Here is a 14,757-nt window from a genome sequence, read left to right on the forward strand (position 1 = left end):
GAAATGTCTTTGGAGAGAAAAAAAAAATAGCAAGACAATTGTGGGGCCAAAAAAAAAAAAAAAACCAACAACAGATTATTGATCCTAGAAAAGTCTTCATATTATTTTTGAAAATACCAAACACAAGCAATGAAAAATAATTGTATTATAAAGTTATGGTATCATTTTGAAACAAAGTTGTAAATAAACATCAGATGAAACCTCTCATGTTTAAGTATATTCTTGTTATTTCTCTGGTCATCTTACAAAGATTCTTGATTTATAGTGGTCCCATGATAGTGGATGATGCAACACAAAGAGGAAAGATTGATTGGAAATCAACATCTGAAGTATATGTGTTTTGCAGGAAAACAAGTAGCATATCAAAGACTAAATGTCAAGAGGCATTAAGAATAGAAAACAGAGATGTGTGAGAGGGAATTTTACGTTTTAATATAATTTAATTTACGTGACTTTTGTATTGGAGCCCATTGAACTGACAGGAAATGAAGACAGTGCCTATCTGGCTTGAGATATGTGAGACTTGTAATTGAAATTAATTATATGTTCTTTACATTTTCCATTTCCCTTTTAAAGTTGGACAGGTGGGAATGCTTTAGCTCTTAGGTTACAGAGTCAGGTTTGAGCTCTGTAAATCCTTTACAGTCAACCCTCAGGCTTCCAGAGCCTGCCCCCACCCCCAACCCCACCAGCCAGCTCAGGTCTGAAACATTCCTTCGCGACCTCACCCTGCTTAAAATCAACTGGCCCCATCCCCTGGGTCAGCCTGGCTGGCTGCCCATCCACACATTTATGTCTGCCATTTGAGTGTTTTCAGAAGACCATTAAATTGTGCCTTGGCAGGCCAGACACCTTCACCTTGCTCTGAGACCCGGGGAGAGGGGGTTATCAAATTCCCTCATCAGACAGTCCAAGCCTGAATTCTTGAGCCTGCAAAGAAGCTATGCAGTTGCACAAAGTAAGATGTTAGGACTTGTAAACATGTCATACAATATTATAATATGCCTGTGGAGCCCGGTGAAGTACAAAGGTTGAGTGGGCCTGGAGAGACAAAGGCTGGCCTTTCTATGGAGCTGTCTTCATGTACATTAATTTTTGGAGACAGCACAATGAGTATTAACTTGCATAAAAGAGATAACTCTCATTCTTAAACTAGCTGGCCCTACAGTGCTCTTCAAGAGGGCTGAAATTTCAAAGGCTATAAAGTAAAACAAAAACAAAAACACAACACCCTCATCTGATGCTGCATAGTAGTGATGGAAGGCTTTGCTCCCACCAAAAAGGCTTTCCACCCCGGCACTGGTTCTAAGACTTTGACACCCTGGGTGCATTCAAAAACCAAAATGATTTAGATAAAAGAGCAAAAGTTCTGCTTTTTGTTGGCCTAGCCTCCAAATCTTTGGGCAAATTGAAACAGACCTGGTCCTGTTTCTACCAAAAATATCCCCTAAATATTATTCTGGCAACTATTTGATAGTCCTGTGATTCTAGACCATTATATCTAACCCTTGCCTATTTCATAAGGCAGAATTAAGATGGAGTTGTGGGTTGAGTAGTAGGATCCACTTGCATGGACCTTATTTCTTGTCTTAGAGATGAGATAGAAATTGATGAATTGGAGGAGTTAGTGCAGTGTTTCCTTCCCTCCCCCCTCAATTCCAACCTCCTTTCTTTTTTCCCTCCCTTCCTTCCTCTCTCCCTTACTTCTCTCCCTTCCTCCCTCCCTCCCTCCCTTCTCCTTCCTTCCTTCCTTCCTTCCTTCCTTCCTTCCTTCCTTCCTTCCTTCCTTCCTTCCTTCCTTCTTTCCTTTTTTCATTAAGCACAGTACTATTTACCTTCTATAAGAAATCCGATGGAATTTAATCTACAACATGGTTCCAGACCGGAAGTACAGCTGCACAGCAGAAAGGGGGCCATGGGGGAGGTGATATTTTATAACACAAAACAGGCAGGACTACTCTGGACAGAAGATAATGCAAACTAGCTTTGCTGGAAATGAGCTGCAAAATACCTTCATTTTCTACGACAGGGAAACCCTGATAAAATCACAACTGTTAAGGTCATACAGTATATCAGGTGGAATCACAGTCTTTAGAACTCGATTATTAATGCAGACAACCTCACAATCAAAGAGGATGAGAGCACAGTTTCCAGATGCCAATGATTTGATCATATCTTATTGGCTGTTTACATTTAAATAATGTGACTGTATAAATTTAAATAATACGAACCACCAACAGATAGATCCCAGTGAAAAACTGCACCTTCTCTGAGACCCTGAATGTACACTATACAGTGCCTTACAATCTATTTGAGCAGAGCTCATATTTAAAAAAAAAAAATGGGGAGGGGGATAAAAAGAGAGAGAGACTCATTTCTTCTGCCATTATGGAAATAAAAGGACTACCGCTTTAGTTCGTGGCTGGCTGTGCCAAGGAAACATGCAGTTCTCTAACCTCCGGTACAATGTACCCATAAGGTACCAAGCATCAAAGCATATTAAAAGATATTAACTGCATATTTGCTTATGAACAAGATAAAAAGCTGTAGGGCCTCCAGGTTCTCAAGCTGTGAGTGGAACAGCTTTGCAATTTGCCTGCAAAACTGCATTTTGATCTTAATGAATATAAAATGGCTGCCATTAAAAGTAAAACAGATTATTTCGGGTCTTCCAGGGCCCATAGCTCTTTGCTGGCCTTGGAGGGCCACTATGATCTTTCATTAAAATCTCACAGCAGGGCTCCCTCACCAGCAAATCAAGCCTTGCAGTCTAGGAGATTGGCTACATTTAAAAGTAATTTTCAGAAATCTACACAGATTTTCAATTTGGTAATGAAAGCCATAAGAGAATGCAGGCGGCATTTTGTCGAATATTGTTACGGATCCAGCACTTACATTCGTTAGAAATTAAACTGCCCCGTAACTATCACACTGATGGCAGCTTGCCATTTCGGCTGCGTTCTAATCTCCGTTTGTTAATGAGTAGCATGTGCTAATTGTTGTCATCCTTACTGCCGAACAGTTCTTCCCCAACAAACATATTTTACCTGCTCAGAGGTGGAACCTTCGCTTTGTCACCGACCAGGTTGGAGTGGAGTATTGACGTTGCAGTTGTTTTGTAAAGGGAGATAACTCAGCATTGTGGGGCAAGGCAAGGACGAATGGGATCTGAAACTGGGTGTGTTTATACTATTTTAATGCGTCAATTTGTTTTTCACTCAAGCCTAAGTTTTCTAAAGTCCTGGCGTTGGCAAAATGTTAATACTTTTGTTTTACTCCCGAGAGAAATTTGAGCAAACCCGCAAACTCCGAGCACAACTAGGGCAAATCAATTAGAATTAAAATGAGCGAGAGGGCCGGGCGCGGTGGCTCATGCCTGTAATCCCAGCACTTTGGGAGGCTGAGGCGGGCAGATCACGAGGTCAGGAGATCGAGACCATCCTGGTCAACATGGTGAAACCCTGTCACTACTAAAAATTAAAGAAAAAATTAGCTGGGCGTGGCGGTGCATGCCTGTAATACCAGTTACTCAGGAGGCTGAGCAGGAGAATCGATTGAACCAGGAAGGCGGAGGTTACAGTGGGCTGAGATCACACCACTGCACTCCCACTTCGTGACAGAGCTAGACTCCGTCTCAAAATAAAAATAAACAAATAAATAAGGGGGAGGCTTCAGTTAAGAAGGGATGAACATACCAAGGATCTTCCCTGCTAGCCAATGAGGGAGGAGAGCACGTCTAAAACCTGACATGGATGTGCGGCTGCCACTGGTAAAAAGAAAGTTTGATTCTTTGACTCCGTCCTTTTGGTCCTAAAGGCTTGGAGGTGGAGGCCCTTGCGTTACTCTCAAGTGGACAGTCCTAAGGGAATAATCATATGGACTCACGATAATGTGGCTCAAGGAAAGCCGGCACCGGAGAAGAGGAAACACTAATAAATTCAGCATCCTGACGTGTGCTGCAGGCAGACATCTGAAGAAAAAAAGGCATATGAAATAATTATGAATAAAACATTATTAAATAGAAGAAAGTGTACATAAATGCATTCTAAGGCCAAATGGATTTTTTTTTTCCCTTTGCATGTCCTCCTACTTGATATAAGAACTGAGGAAAGTTATTTTTCTGAGATCCGAGAAACGAAAATGTCAGATTATGCTTCCCTATCGGAAAATGCATTCAATAAATTTTCTTTACTTGGCAATTCTCTTTACCTGGCACCTTTAGGGCAAAGCCCTTCCCTGCACTAAAATGTGACGGCAACAAGAACTGCTCTCTATATTCTCTCGGACTGGATATGAATTCTTCCCACAGATACAGAAAGAGTCTCCATTTAAAATAACAATTCTTGGCAGACAACGGGCAGCTACAAGACAGCATCTATGCAAAAGAGATGTTTATTTTCAGGGGGCCAGAGAAGGCCTATTGTGGCTCATGGTAAGCATGTCTTTTAGCTTCTCCAAGCATATGAGCAGTTCCTTGGTGCTCCTCGACTGTGTTCCTTTGGTTTTCACAAAGTACCATTTTAATTGGACTGCATGCCTGTGATTTTCAGGGAATGACACCAGAGTGGCTGAAAAGGTGCCACCGCTAAGGTGCTTTAGTTTTTGAGGTGAAAACTCAGGCCAATTCCTTGTCTCTGTGGCCTCAGGAAACCAAAGGGAAATAGATAACAAACAACTTAGTAAGCGGTTTTGAATCTATTCCACCTGTAGTTGCTATTCTAATTGCAGGAAGCATTTTTAAATGCCCAAAGTGACATTACAGGCAATTCTGCTGAATCCTTCTGAATTCAGAAAGTTGAGACTTCTTTTATTTCACCTGTCGTTAGTTGTTCTAATATTCCTCTAAGAGCTTCCAGGTACATTTTGACAACTGTATATTGTAATGTCTCTTGTATCATTATTTTGCCAGGTGCTAAATTGTGGGCAGAGTGAGCGTACATTATGAATTTTGATTCTCGAGTATCAGAATATAACTGCTATTAATATCCCTCCAAGTACTAGAGTGTGGGAAAAAACTGCACTGTAGATAATAGAAGTTAATATAATTAGTCTTCAGATAATCAAGTTAAATTTTACTAGTGATATGAAGTATAAGGTTTTATTTGTTTTGTTTCAGAAAGATACTTCTTTGGAAAGAAACATCATCCTTGCCTTATCACTTTTACTTTAGCAATTCTGTTGGGGAATATACATATGCACATATGCACAGACTGATATATTACATGGAGAATTTTTTTTTTAATTTCGTTAAAGAGAAACATTTACAGCATTGTAAAGGGGCAAAATAAAAGTTTTCAAATAATATTTTTATTACATGATGAACTTCTTTTTCTTTTTTCCCCATCCCTACTCTGGAAATTGCAGATAAGACATTTTTTTGTTTTATGTAACAGTTTTTTTAAGTTAATGTTAAGGCTGAAACAAAATATTTGGCGCAGGTATGCAGTGATGACTTGCAAGTATACATCCAAAATCACACTTCTTTTACAATTGAATTATTAAATATACAGCTCTAATTAATCTTCAAGGCCTACATAAAATTTGCTTTTAAAAAAACTTTAAAAATATTTTAGTCTCTTGTTTCAATCAAGTGACATTTTAGTTTTCCTGTTTTCACAAAAAAAATTCTGAATTGCACACTCGGCATCATAAACTTGAAATGCAGCATTCTAATATACATACATTTCTATTTATCATCACTGAATGGTCAGCCCCAAAGAGACAAATTTAAAAAGTTAAGTTGTAAATTTCTTTCAAATTTGTAAACATTTTTCCGCAGAAACAATACTTAAATAGCAGTTTGGTTCCCAGGCTAGCCCATAAAAACCAAGTCTGTTATCACATAGCTGAGCTAAAATCCAAACTGCTTTGGCAGACCTCTGGTTCCAAGAAACAGAAAAACATGAGATGCAAGGGGAGTAAAAAGTGAAATGAGTGCATAAGAAACTCACAGAAGGAGGATGTGAAGAGCAGCATCGTTTCCATTTCTCTTGTTCAGAGCTTGAGTTTTCCCTCCTTTATGGGTAAAGAACCCAAGACCTAGGCCCTGACCCAGAAATCTTTGATCCTCACTATCCTCCCAAACTCTACAGCTCCCTGGTCCAAGTCTACACAAATCCACCAAGTTTTTAGTACTCCAATCAACCACTTCTCATTTATCTTCCTAGCCCTCTAATCATATTCCAGTTGATTTAACTAGATGTTAGGAGGATGAGGAGTAAAGAAAAGTGAGAGGCAATGGAAACGTCACTTTTCCAGGTAGGCACTTTCTCGGTTTTTAAAAAAGGCAGTTCAGTAATTGAGTGTGTGGTCTGTACAACAGGCAGAACACTGGCTAGTGGCAGCATTGCTAGGGAACTACTGTCATCACTACCACCACACACAATCCTGTAGCAGAAGGCTACCTTATAACAAGGAACAGCAAATTGCTTACAAGGGGAGCTGTGACAGGAGCAATGCATGTTGATATCTAGGAGTTAGGACCACAAAAGACGCTGCTGAATTCTTCTGTGATATTTGTCCGGCTGCCTGAGGCCCTCAATACTGTGCATGCTGCAAATTCAGGAGAGCCTTCTATCTTGAGCAGAAGGGAAATACACTTGATGAGCACCACACCATGGTTTCAACTTATTAGAAAGGATGAAGGGCTCATAAATGACATTAAAAAAATAGAACGCAACAAGAAACACAGAAGAAAAAAAATGTTGCTGAAGAAGCAGAGACCATTTGAATCCAGTATCAAGAAGGATAAAAGACATTTTAGACTGGTGGGGTAATGCAACCGATATCATCTACCTCCATGGATGATGACTAGTGAATTCCTATAAGGGCACTGACAACCTCCCTCTCATTCCATACAGGAGAAAAAGAATTTTCAGGATCGTCACATTGGAACAGTTTTGTCATCTTCTCCAAAAATGCAGAGGAGAAAGGGTATGGTTGGCTCCCTGCCAAGGCATTCATGAGTTCATGTTTAGATGTTATGAGACTAAAGGGAATGAATGGTTTTCCTGGGCTATATATACAAAATGTGTGGAAAGGTTCCACTGTCTTCTATGATTATATGTGATAATCAATACTGTCTTTAGGAGATGTAGTCACTGTCCCTCTAGAGGCATGAAGAAAAATGAAGAAGCTGAAAGGCGCAAGCATACAGGTGTTAGAGGTATGGTATCTGCTTCTGATTTTAGTTGAGAACACAAGGAGGCTTTGGGAAATATCTAGGTAGTACAAAAGAGAATCTGTTTTTCCACACTATGGTTCTTGATAGTAGAAACAGAGTCATCTGCAAAGGGAGAAGTGGCTCTTTGAAGACTAGCAGCAATGCATGTGCCAAACATACCAAGGAAAGGCAAACTATACTTAAACTTCAAGCCAAAAAAGCACAAAATCTAAATAACGCTCTCAAATCTGGCATTAGATGACATCTTTAGGTATGATTTGGAGAACATTAAATGGTAAATAAGTTGGCCAGGATTTTGCAGAAGAAAACACAAGAAAGATGGGCAGGACCAATGTATTTGTCCTGTGTGTTCATATACAACAATTATCAGAGTAAGAATAATAAAATGTGCCAGGTGCAGTATCCCACACCTTTAATCCCAGCACTTTGGGAGGCTGAGGCAGGTGGATCACCTGAGGTCGGGAGTTGGAGACCACCCAGACCAACATGGAGAAACCCCGTCTCTACTAAAAATACAAAATTAGCCAGGCATGGTGGTGCATGCCTGTAATCCCAGCTACTTGTGAGACTAAGGCAGGAGAATCACTTGAACCCAGGAAGCAGAGGTTGCAGTAAGTTGAGATAGCGTCATGCACTCCAGACTGGGCAACAAGAGGGACACTCCGTCTCAAAAAAAAAAAAATAATAATACAATGTAAATTTAATACAAAAAGCTAAATATGATCCTGGACTTATATAGCGTCTTTGTCAGGTGTGGGCCTCTTCTCTGGTAGTGCTCTCCAAATCCTATATGGTCCTTCCCAGTTTCCTTATTTCCAATCTATTATAGACCAGTACTTCTGTATAATGCAAGAAGACTAAATTGCTAGAAAAAAGATTATAAAAAGATACGCAATATTGAATCCTCAATTTTTATTATTAGATTTAACATAGTTATTTTTGTCAATTGCTTTAAAAGTTCCTACATGCTCACTCTACATTTCTGCACTTATATTTCTGCAAACCAATCATAAACAGCTCACAGACCTGCACTGCTCTATGAGTCACATTTTAAATGACTCCAAAACTGTTTATCACAAGGATGCGGCTTTAGTACTGTATATATACGAAGAATGTAATGAATGGCCCCAATGAGGGCATATGCTAGAAAACATGTAGGACAGGTTAAAACGAGAGTAAAGCTAAAGTGGTATTGTTTCGGAAAAGGAATGACTATCCTCCTCAGGCCTCTCTAATGCAAATTACAAGTTAAATTAAGAGCCAAGTTAAATGATTGACAGGGAACTTTTCTCCTAAACATCTGTCAGAAGTCTCTTTCAGATGAAGACCCTCTGATAAGTTCTTGACCTGCCTTCTGCCACTTGCATTCCTTTAGAAGGTTGAGAGATCAATTTGGAGAATTTTTACATGAATTTAGTTTTGAACAAGGAGTAAGATTTGGTTAGTGAATTAAAAGTGATGAGCAACTTGGAAGGAAATGACATGTCATCTTCCAGTTTGTTATTTTCACAGAAAACTAATTCTGGACAGAGGCATTTATCCTAGAGTTTAGAAAAACAGTCATCAGAATAGAGAAAATGTAGAGATGATTTCATGACTAAATAATTTTAAAGGGAAAATAAGACTATTTTTAAAATTCAGACAAAATAATCACAGATTATGTCAAAAAGATGTAACATGAAAGGGACATTCTTTTCCTCTTTTTAAAGCTACTGAATGCAGAATATAAAAGAACATAGATCCAAAATGGAAGGCTGAAAACATGATGGGTAACCAACATAAAAAAGTGACATAAGAATATTGTCAGGAGGGTTAAAACTTGACTTTAGGCTGAAAAACTGCCAAGGACAACAGAAAGCTCTTTTAAGCCCTGTTTGTAAAGAAGAACAAAGGGATAGGTACACTGATTGGGGCACACTACAAAATGTTAACAGATGTCACAGAGAAAACAGAACTATTCAACTCCTATTTTGATTCTATGGTCTCTATCAGGAAGAATGATCTTCAAACCCAAGAGGGCAGAGCAAACACAGTTAAGAGTGAACTGAGGCCCAATATAAGTCAAGACATACTGAAGTACAACCTAGTTGCTACAGATGAGTTCAAGGCGCCAGGCCAGACAAATTATCTCTCAGGTTACTGAAAGAACTAAAAAATGGTCCAGATGGGATTGTGGAAGCCCTCCCAATAATTTTTTAGAATCCCAGTCTAATTATGGTTGATCAGGGATTAGTGTGGGCTATAGAAAGAAAAGTTTTCAATTTTCAGAATAAAAACAAAATCCAGAACATATCCTAAGCAAAATTCTGGATGAATTATAAAGCATGGATTGTTTGTGCTTAAAGAAGTGTCAGTCACCTTAAGTGAGCAAAGGTCTATTCAGAATTATACCAATTTCTCTCTCCTTCCCATCTTTCCCAACCTCACTCCCTTTCTTCATTTCCCCCTTTTTTTTCTTTTGCTCCCTTTCTGTTTTATGGAATGATTAGCCAAATAGTTTGGGAGAATGGCTTTCAGTTTCATCAAGATATTTAATACATTATTGCATAACATATTGGTGGACCAAAAAAAAGAAAAGAAAAAAAAAGACTTATGTAATTAGGGTGACTGAAACTTGGTTAAATAAATGTTCCCAAAGAACACTTGTTAATTAATTGGAGGCAATCTGGAGAGTTCCCTAGTGTTTTGTGCCCTTTCAACTTTATTTTAGCCCTTTATTCATTTCTTTGTTCTTTCTCTTTTTGTACATAGCCTTACTGTAGGATTTGCATATTCCAGTAGAGTATATGCTCTAGTGTTTGTCTCAGTTACACTCCAAAAATAAGTATTTGGTGCCCACTATGTATGAATCAGATGAGCTGGCAATGTGAGCTGCATCAGATCCAATATTTTCATTTAAGTAACTCATAGTTTAATGGGGGAAAACAACGTAAATAATGGAGTAAGTCAACAGATACAATACAATGTAATAAAGTAACATATAAGCATTTGTTTGTGTCACAACCTTTATTTTCCTAAGCATTATGCTAAGGGCTCTATATATTTCATCAAATCCTCTCACAAACAGTATAAGATAATTATGATTATCCCAGGAGTATTGGTGAGCAAGACCAGGGCTCAGAGAGATCAGTTAAGGCCCAGATCAAACCTTGAAGTATGATATGGAACAAGAATTCAAAGACTGGTCCATTGTATTCCCAAGTCTATGTGTTATCATACCCCTCTACAAAAGTAACTGAGTAAAGATGAGGGCAGGCCAGTGTCTAGCAATGGGTGGGGTGCCCTGATTATCTGGAGATGGAACGCCATCCCAAGAACATCATCAGGAAAGGTAAAGAAGCCTAGCTTGCCACAGACATAGATGGCTCATAGATAACTACTGAGGTTGTCAGAGGGTTGAGAAACTTCAGACAGGAAGATTGACATGTGCCACACTGAAGAGGCTTGAGAGGATGGGCATGCATATGGCTGGGCTTGGCACATGTGCCAATGTCTACAGGGTTTGGAAGGAGTCAGGTCACAGCAAAACTGAAAGCCAAATGGAGAGGTGACAGCAGACACACATTCTTGCTCTCATTCTCTCATACACACACACAGTGTAAACATTTTATAAAGAATATGTATTATTAAAAATTATTAATGGGCTGGGCATGGTGGCTCATGCCTGTAATCCCAGCACTTTGGGAGGCCAAGGCGGGTGGATCATGAGGTCAAGAGCTCGAGACCATTCTGGTCAACATGGTGAAACCCCGTCTCTACTAAAAATACAAAAAATTAGCTGGGCATGGTGGTGCGTGCCTGTAATCCCAGCTACTCAGGAGGCTGAGGCAGGAGAATTGCCTGAACCCAGGAGGCAGAGGTTGCAGTGAGCCGAGATCGCACCATTGCACTCCAGCCTGGGTAACAAGAGCGAAACTCCATCTCAAAAAAAAACCGAAAAACAAATTATTAGTAACAAAATAGGAAGTTCTAGTGCATCAAGTTCCCTTGCTACTTAATTTTTCATATGTGTTATTACCTAACTTATTCCTGACTTTCAGTGTTCTCTTTCCACTTTAATTTTTCCTCTATACATTCAACAAATGTGCTTAATTTTATGGATGAAATGAATTTCTGTAAAGTTGTGTGATCTTTTCTTCAGTAAATGAAATGTTACATTAAAGATACTAGGGAAGTTCCCTTTTAAAGGAACCTTATGCCAAATTGCTTTGTAAAGCAAATAATGACCCTATAACCAATCTTTTTCTGAATCTAGATTTCCATATATCAGATTTGACTAAAAAAATACATCTGTATTTTATTTTTACATCCGTCTGCTAGCTACACTGCAACATAATAGTATGCCAATTTGAAATACCATAATTTTTACACTTTTCAGTTCTCACAATGCAATCTTAGAAAATGTATTATTTTCTATGTCATACTTATTGCTTTCTTTTCCTTAGTAGAACTTAAGACTTGTTTTTTTTCCCCCAAGGTTAGAGGTTGGCAGAAAGCCACACAGTCATAGCCATCCTATCTAGAGCAACTGCAATGTGCTGTGTCTGCTGTGAAATACTTCATATGCATTTTTGCATTTAAATGTTTAAAATAGACTTCTGAGATATGAACCACTTTACACATTAGAAAACTGAGGCTCAGAGAAGTTGAACTTCTACAGGTGTTCAAGCAGTACTCCAATCCATGTCAGTCAACTTTAATTATTCTTCCAGCTTTACTGAGGTATAATTGACACATAAAAATTGTATATACTTAAGACAACAATATGATATTTTGATATATGTATACATTGTAAAAGGATTATATTCATCATCCTGTATAGTTACCTTTGTTTGTGTGTGCTGAGATCATACACACATGCACTCACACATACATATACATATCACATTTTCTTTATCCATTCATCTGTCCATGGATACTTAGCTTTCTATACCTTGGCTATTCTGAGTTATGCTGAAATGAACATGGAGTCCAGATGTCTCTTAGAGATGCTGATTTCATTTCCTTTGGATATAAACCCAGAAGTGAGATTGCTGGATCATTCATAGAGTTGTGTTTTTCATAATGGCTGTACCAATTTACCTTCCTACCAAAAGTGTGCAAGTGTTTCCTTCACTTCATTTCCCCATCAACACTTGTTATCTTTTATTTTTGTTGATCATAACCATTCTGACACATATGAGATATCTAACTGTGGTGTAGAGTTGCATTTTCCTGATGACGAGTGATGTTGAACTGTTTTTATATCTGTAGGCCATTTGTATGTCTTCTTTTGAGAAATGTCTGTTCAGGTCCTTTGCCCATTTTAAAATTAGGATATTCGTTTTCTTGCCACTGGGTTGAGTTTTTAAAATATTTTGGATATTGAAGCCTGGCCTGGTGGCTCGTACCTATAATCCCAGAAGTTTGGAAGGCCAAGACAGGAGAACTGCTTGAGGTCAGGAGTTTTGAGAACAGCCTGGGCAACATAGCGAGACCTAGTCTCCACAAAAAATAAAAATAAATTAGAGTCATGTGCAGAAAGCAGAAACTGGACCCCTTCCTGATATCTTACACTAAAATTAATTCCAGATGGATTAAAGACTTAAACATAAGACCTAACACCATAAAATCTAGGCAAAACCATTCAGGACATAGGCATAGGCAAGGACTTCATGACTAAAACACCAAAAGTATTGGCAATAAAAGCCAAAATAGACAAATGGGACCTAATTGAACTCCACAGCAAAAGAAACAGTCATTAGAGTGAATTGGCAACCATAGAATGGGAAAAAACTTTTGCAATCTACCCATCTGACAAAGGGCTGATATCCAGAACCTACAAAGAACTAAAACAGATTTACAAGAAAAAAACAAACAAGCCCATTCAAAAGTGGGTGAAGGATATGAACAGACACTTTACAAAAGAAGACATATATGAAAAAATGCTCATCATCACTGGTCATTAGACAAATGCAAATCAAAACAATATTGAGATACCATCTCACGTCAGTTAGAATGGCAATCATTAAAAAATCTGGAGACAACAGATGCTGGAGAGGATGTGGAGAAATAGGAACACTTTTACACTGCTGGTGGGAGTATAAATTAGTTCAACCATTGTGGAAGAGAGTGTGGCGATTCCTCAAGGACCTAGAAACAAAAATTCCATTTGACCCAGCAATCCCATTACTGGGTATATATCCAAAGGATTATAAATCGTTCTGTTATAAGGACACATGCACACGAATGTTCATTGCAGCACTGTTTACAATAGCAAAGACTTGGAACCAACCCAAATGCCCATCGATGATAGACTGGACAGGGAAACTGTGGCACATATACACCATTGAATACTATGCAGCCATAAAAAAACAATGAGTTTGTGTCCTTTGAAGGGACATGGATGAACCTGGAAACCATCATCCTCAGCAAACTGACATAAGAACAGAAAATCAAACGCTGCATGTTCTCACTCATAGGCAGATGTTGAACAATGAGAACACAAGGACACAGGGAGGGGAGCATCACACACTGGGGTCTGTGTGGGGGAACTAGGGGAGGGACAGGAGGGGTGGGGAGTTGGGGAGGGATAACATGGGGAGAAATGCCAGATATAGGTGATGAGGAGGAAGGCAGCAAACTACATTGCCATGTATGTACCTATGAAACAATCTTGCATGTTCTTCACATGTACCCCAAAACCTAAAATGCAATTAAAAAAATATATAAAATAAATAAATAAATAAATAAGCCAGGTGTGGTGGCATGCACCTGCAGCCCCAGCTACTCCGGAGGCTGAGATGGGGTATCATTTGAGCCAGGAGTTCGAGGTTGCAGTGAGCTATTATGGCACCACTGCACTCCAGCCTGGACAGCAGAGGAAGACCATGTCTCTAAATACATGCATACATAATACATATTTGGATATTGGCCCCTTATCAGACATGTAGTTTACAAATAGCTTCTCTCATTGTCTCTTTATTCTGTTGATTGTTTCTTTTGCTGTGCTGAAGATTTTCAGGTTGATTTCAAGTTAAATCCCACTTACCTACTTTTGCTTTCTTGCTTTTGGAGTCATATCCAAAAACTCATTGCCCTGACCAATGTCAAAAGCTTTCTTCCCATGTTTCCTTCTAGAGATTTTTAGGTTTCAGGTCTGATACTTAAGTCTGTAATTTATTTTGAGTTGATTTCTGTGTGTGGTGTTGCACAAAGACCTAATTTCATTCTACTGCACGTGGATATTCAGTTTTTTTGTTGTTGTTGTTGTTTTTTGTTTTTTTTTTTGAGACGGAGTTATGCTCTTGTTACCCAGGCTGAAATGCAATGGTGCAATCTCGGCTCACCGCAACCTCCACCTCCTGGGTTCAGGCAATTCTCCTGCCTCAGCCTCCTGAGTAGCTGGGATTACAGGCACGCGCCACCATGCCCAGCTAATTTTTTGCATTTTTAGTAGAGATGGGGTTTCACCATGTTGACCAGGATGGTCTCAATCTCTTGACCTCGTGATCCACCCGCCTCGGCCTCCCAAAGTGCTGGGATTACAGGCGTGAGGAATATTCAGTTTTTCTAACACCATTTATTAATGCCTA

The 14,757-nt window shown here is 39.0% G+C and overlaps 1 protein-coding gene across 1 annotated transcript in view; it reads right to left on the reverse strand.

Moving 5' to 3' along the window:
* The window catches only part of LOC144579164 (uncharacterized), a 134,071-nt gene that overhangs the window by 83,543 nt on the left and 35,771 nt on the right, over positions 1-14,757 (reverse strand). The window contains exon 2 of the mRNA XM_078348435.1: positions 3,886-3,970. Within this exon, the coding sequence (XP_078204561.1) occupies positions 3,886-3,970 (85 nt within the window). The remainder of the gene's footprint in view (positions 1-3,885; positions 3,971-14,757) is intronic.

Source organism: Callithrix jacchus, chromosome 14, assembly GCF_049354715.1.
Source record: "Callithrix jacchus isolate 240 chromosome 14, calJac240_pri, whole genome shotgun sequence".
In the NCBI taxonomy this organism is placed as follows: domain Eukaryota; kingdom Metazoa; phylum Chordata; class Mammalia; order Primates; family Cebidae; genus Callithrix; species Callithrix jacchus.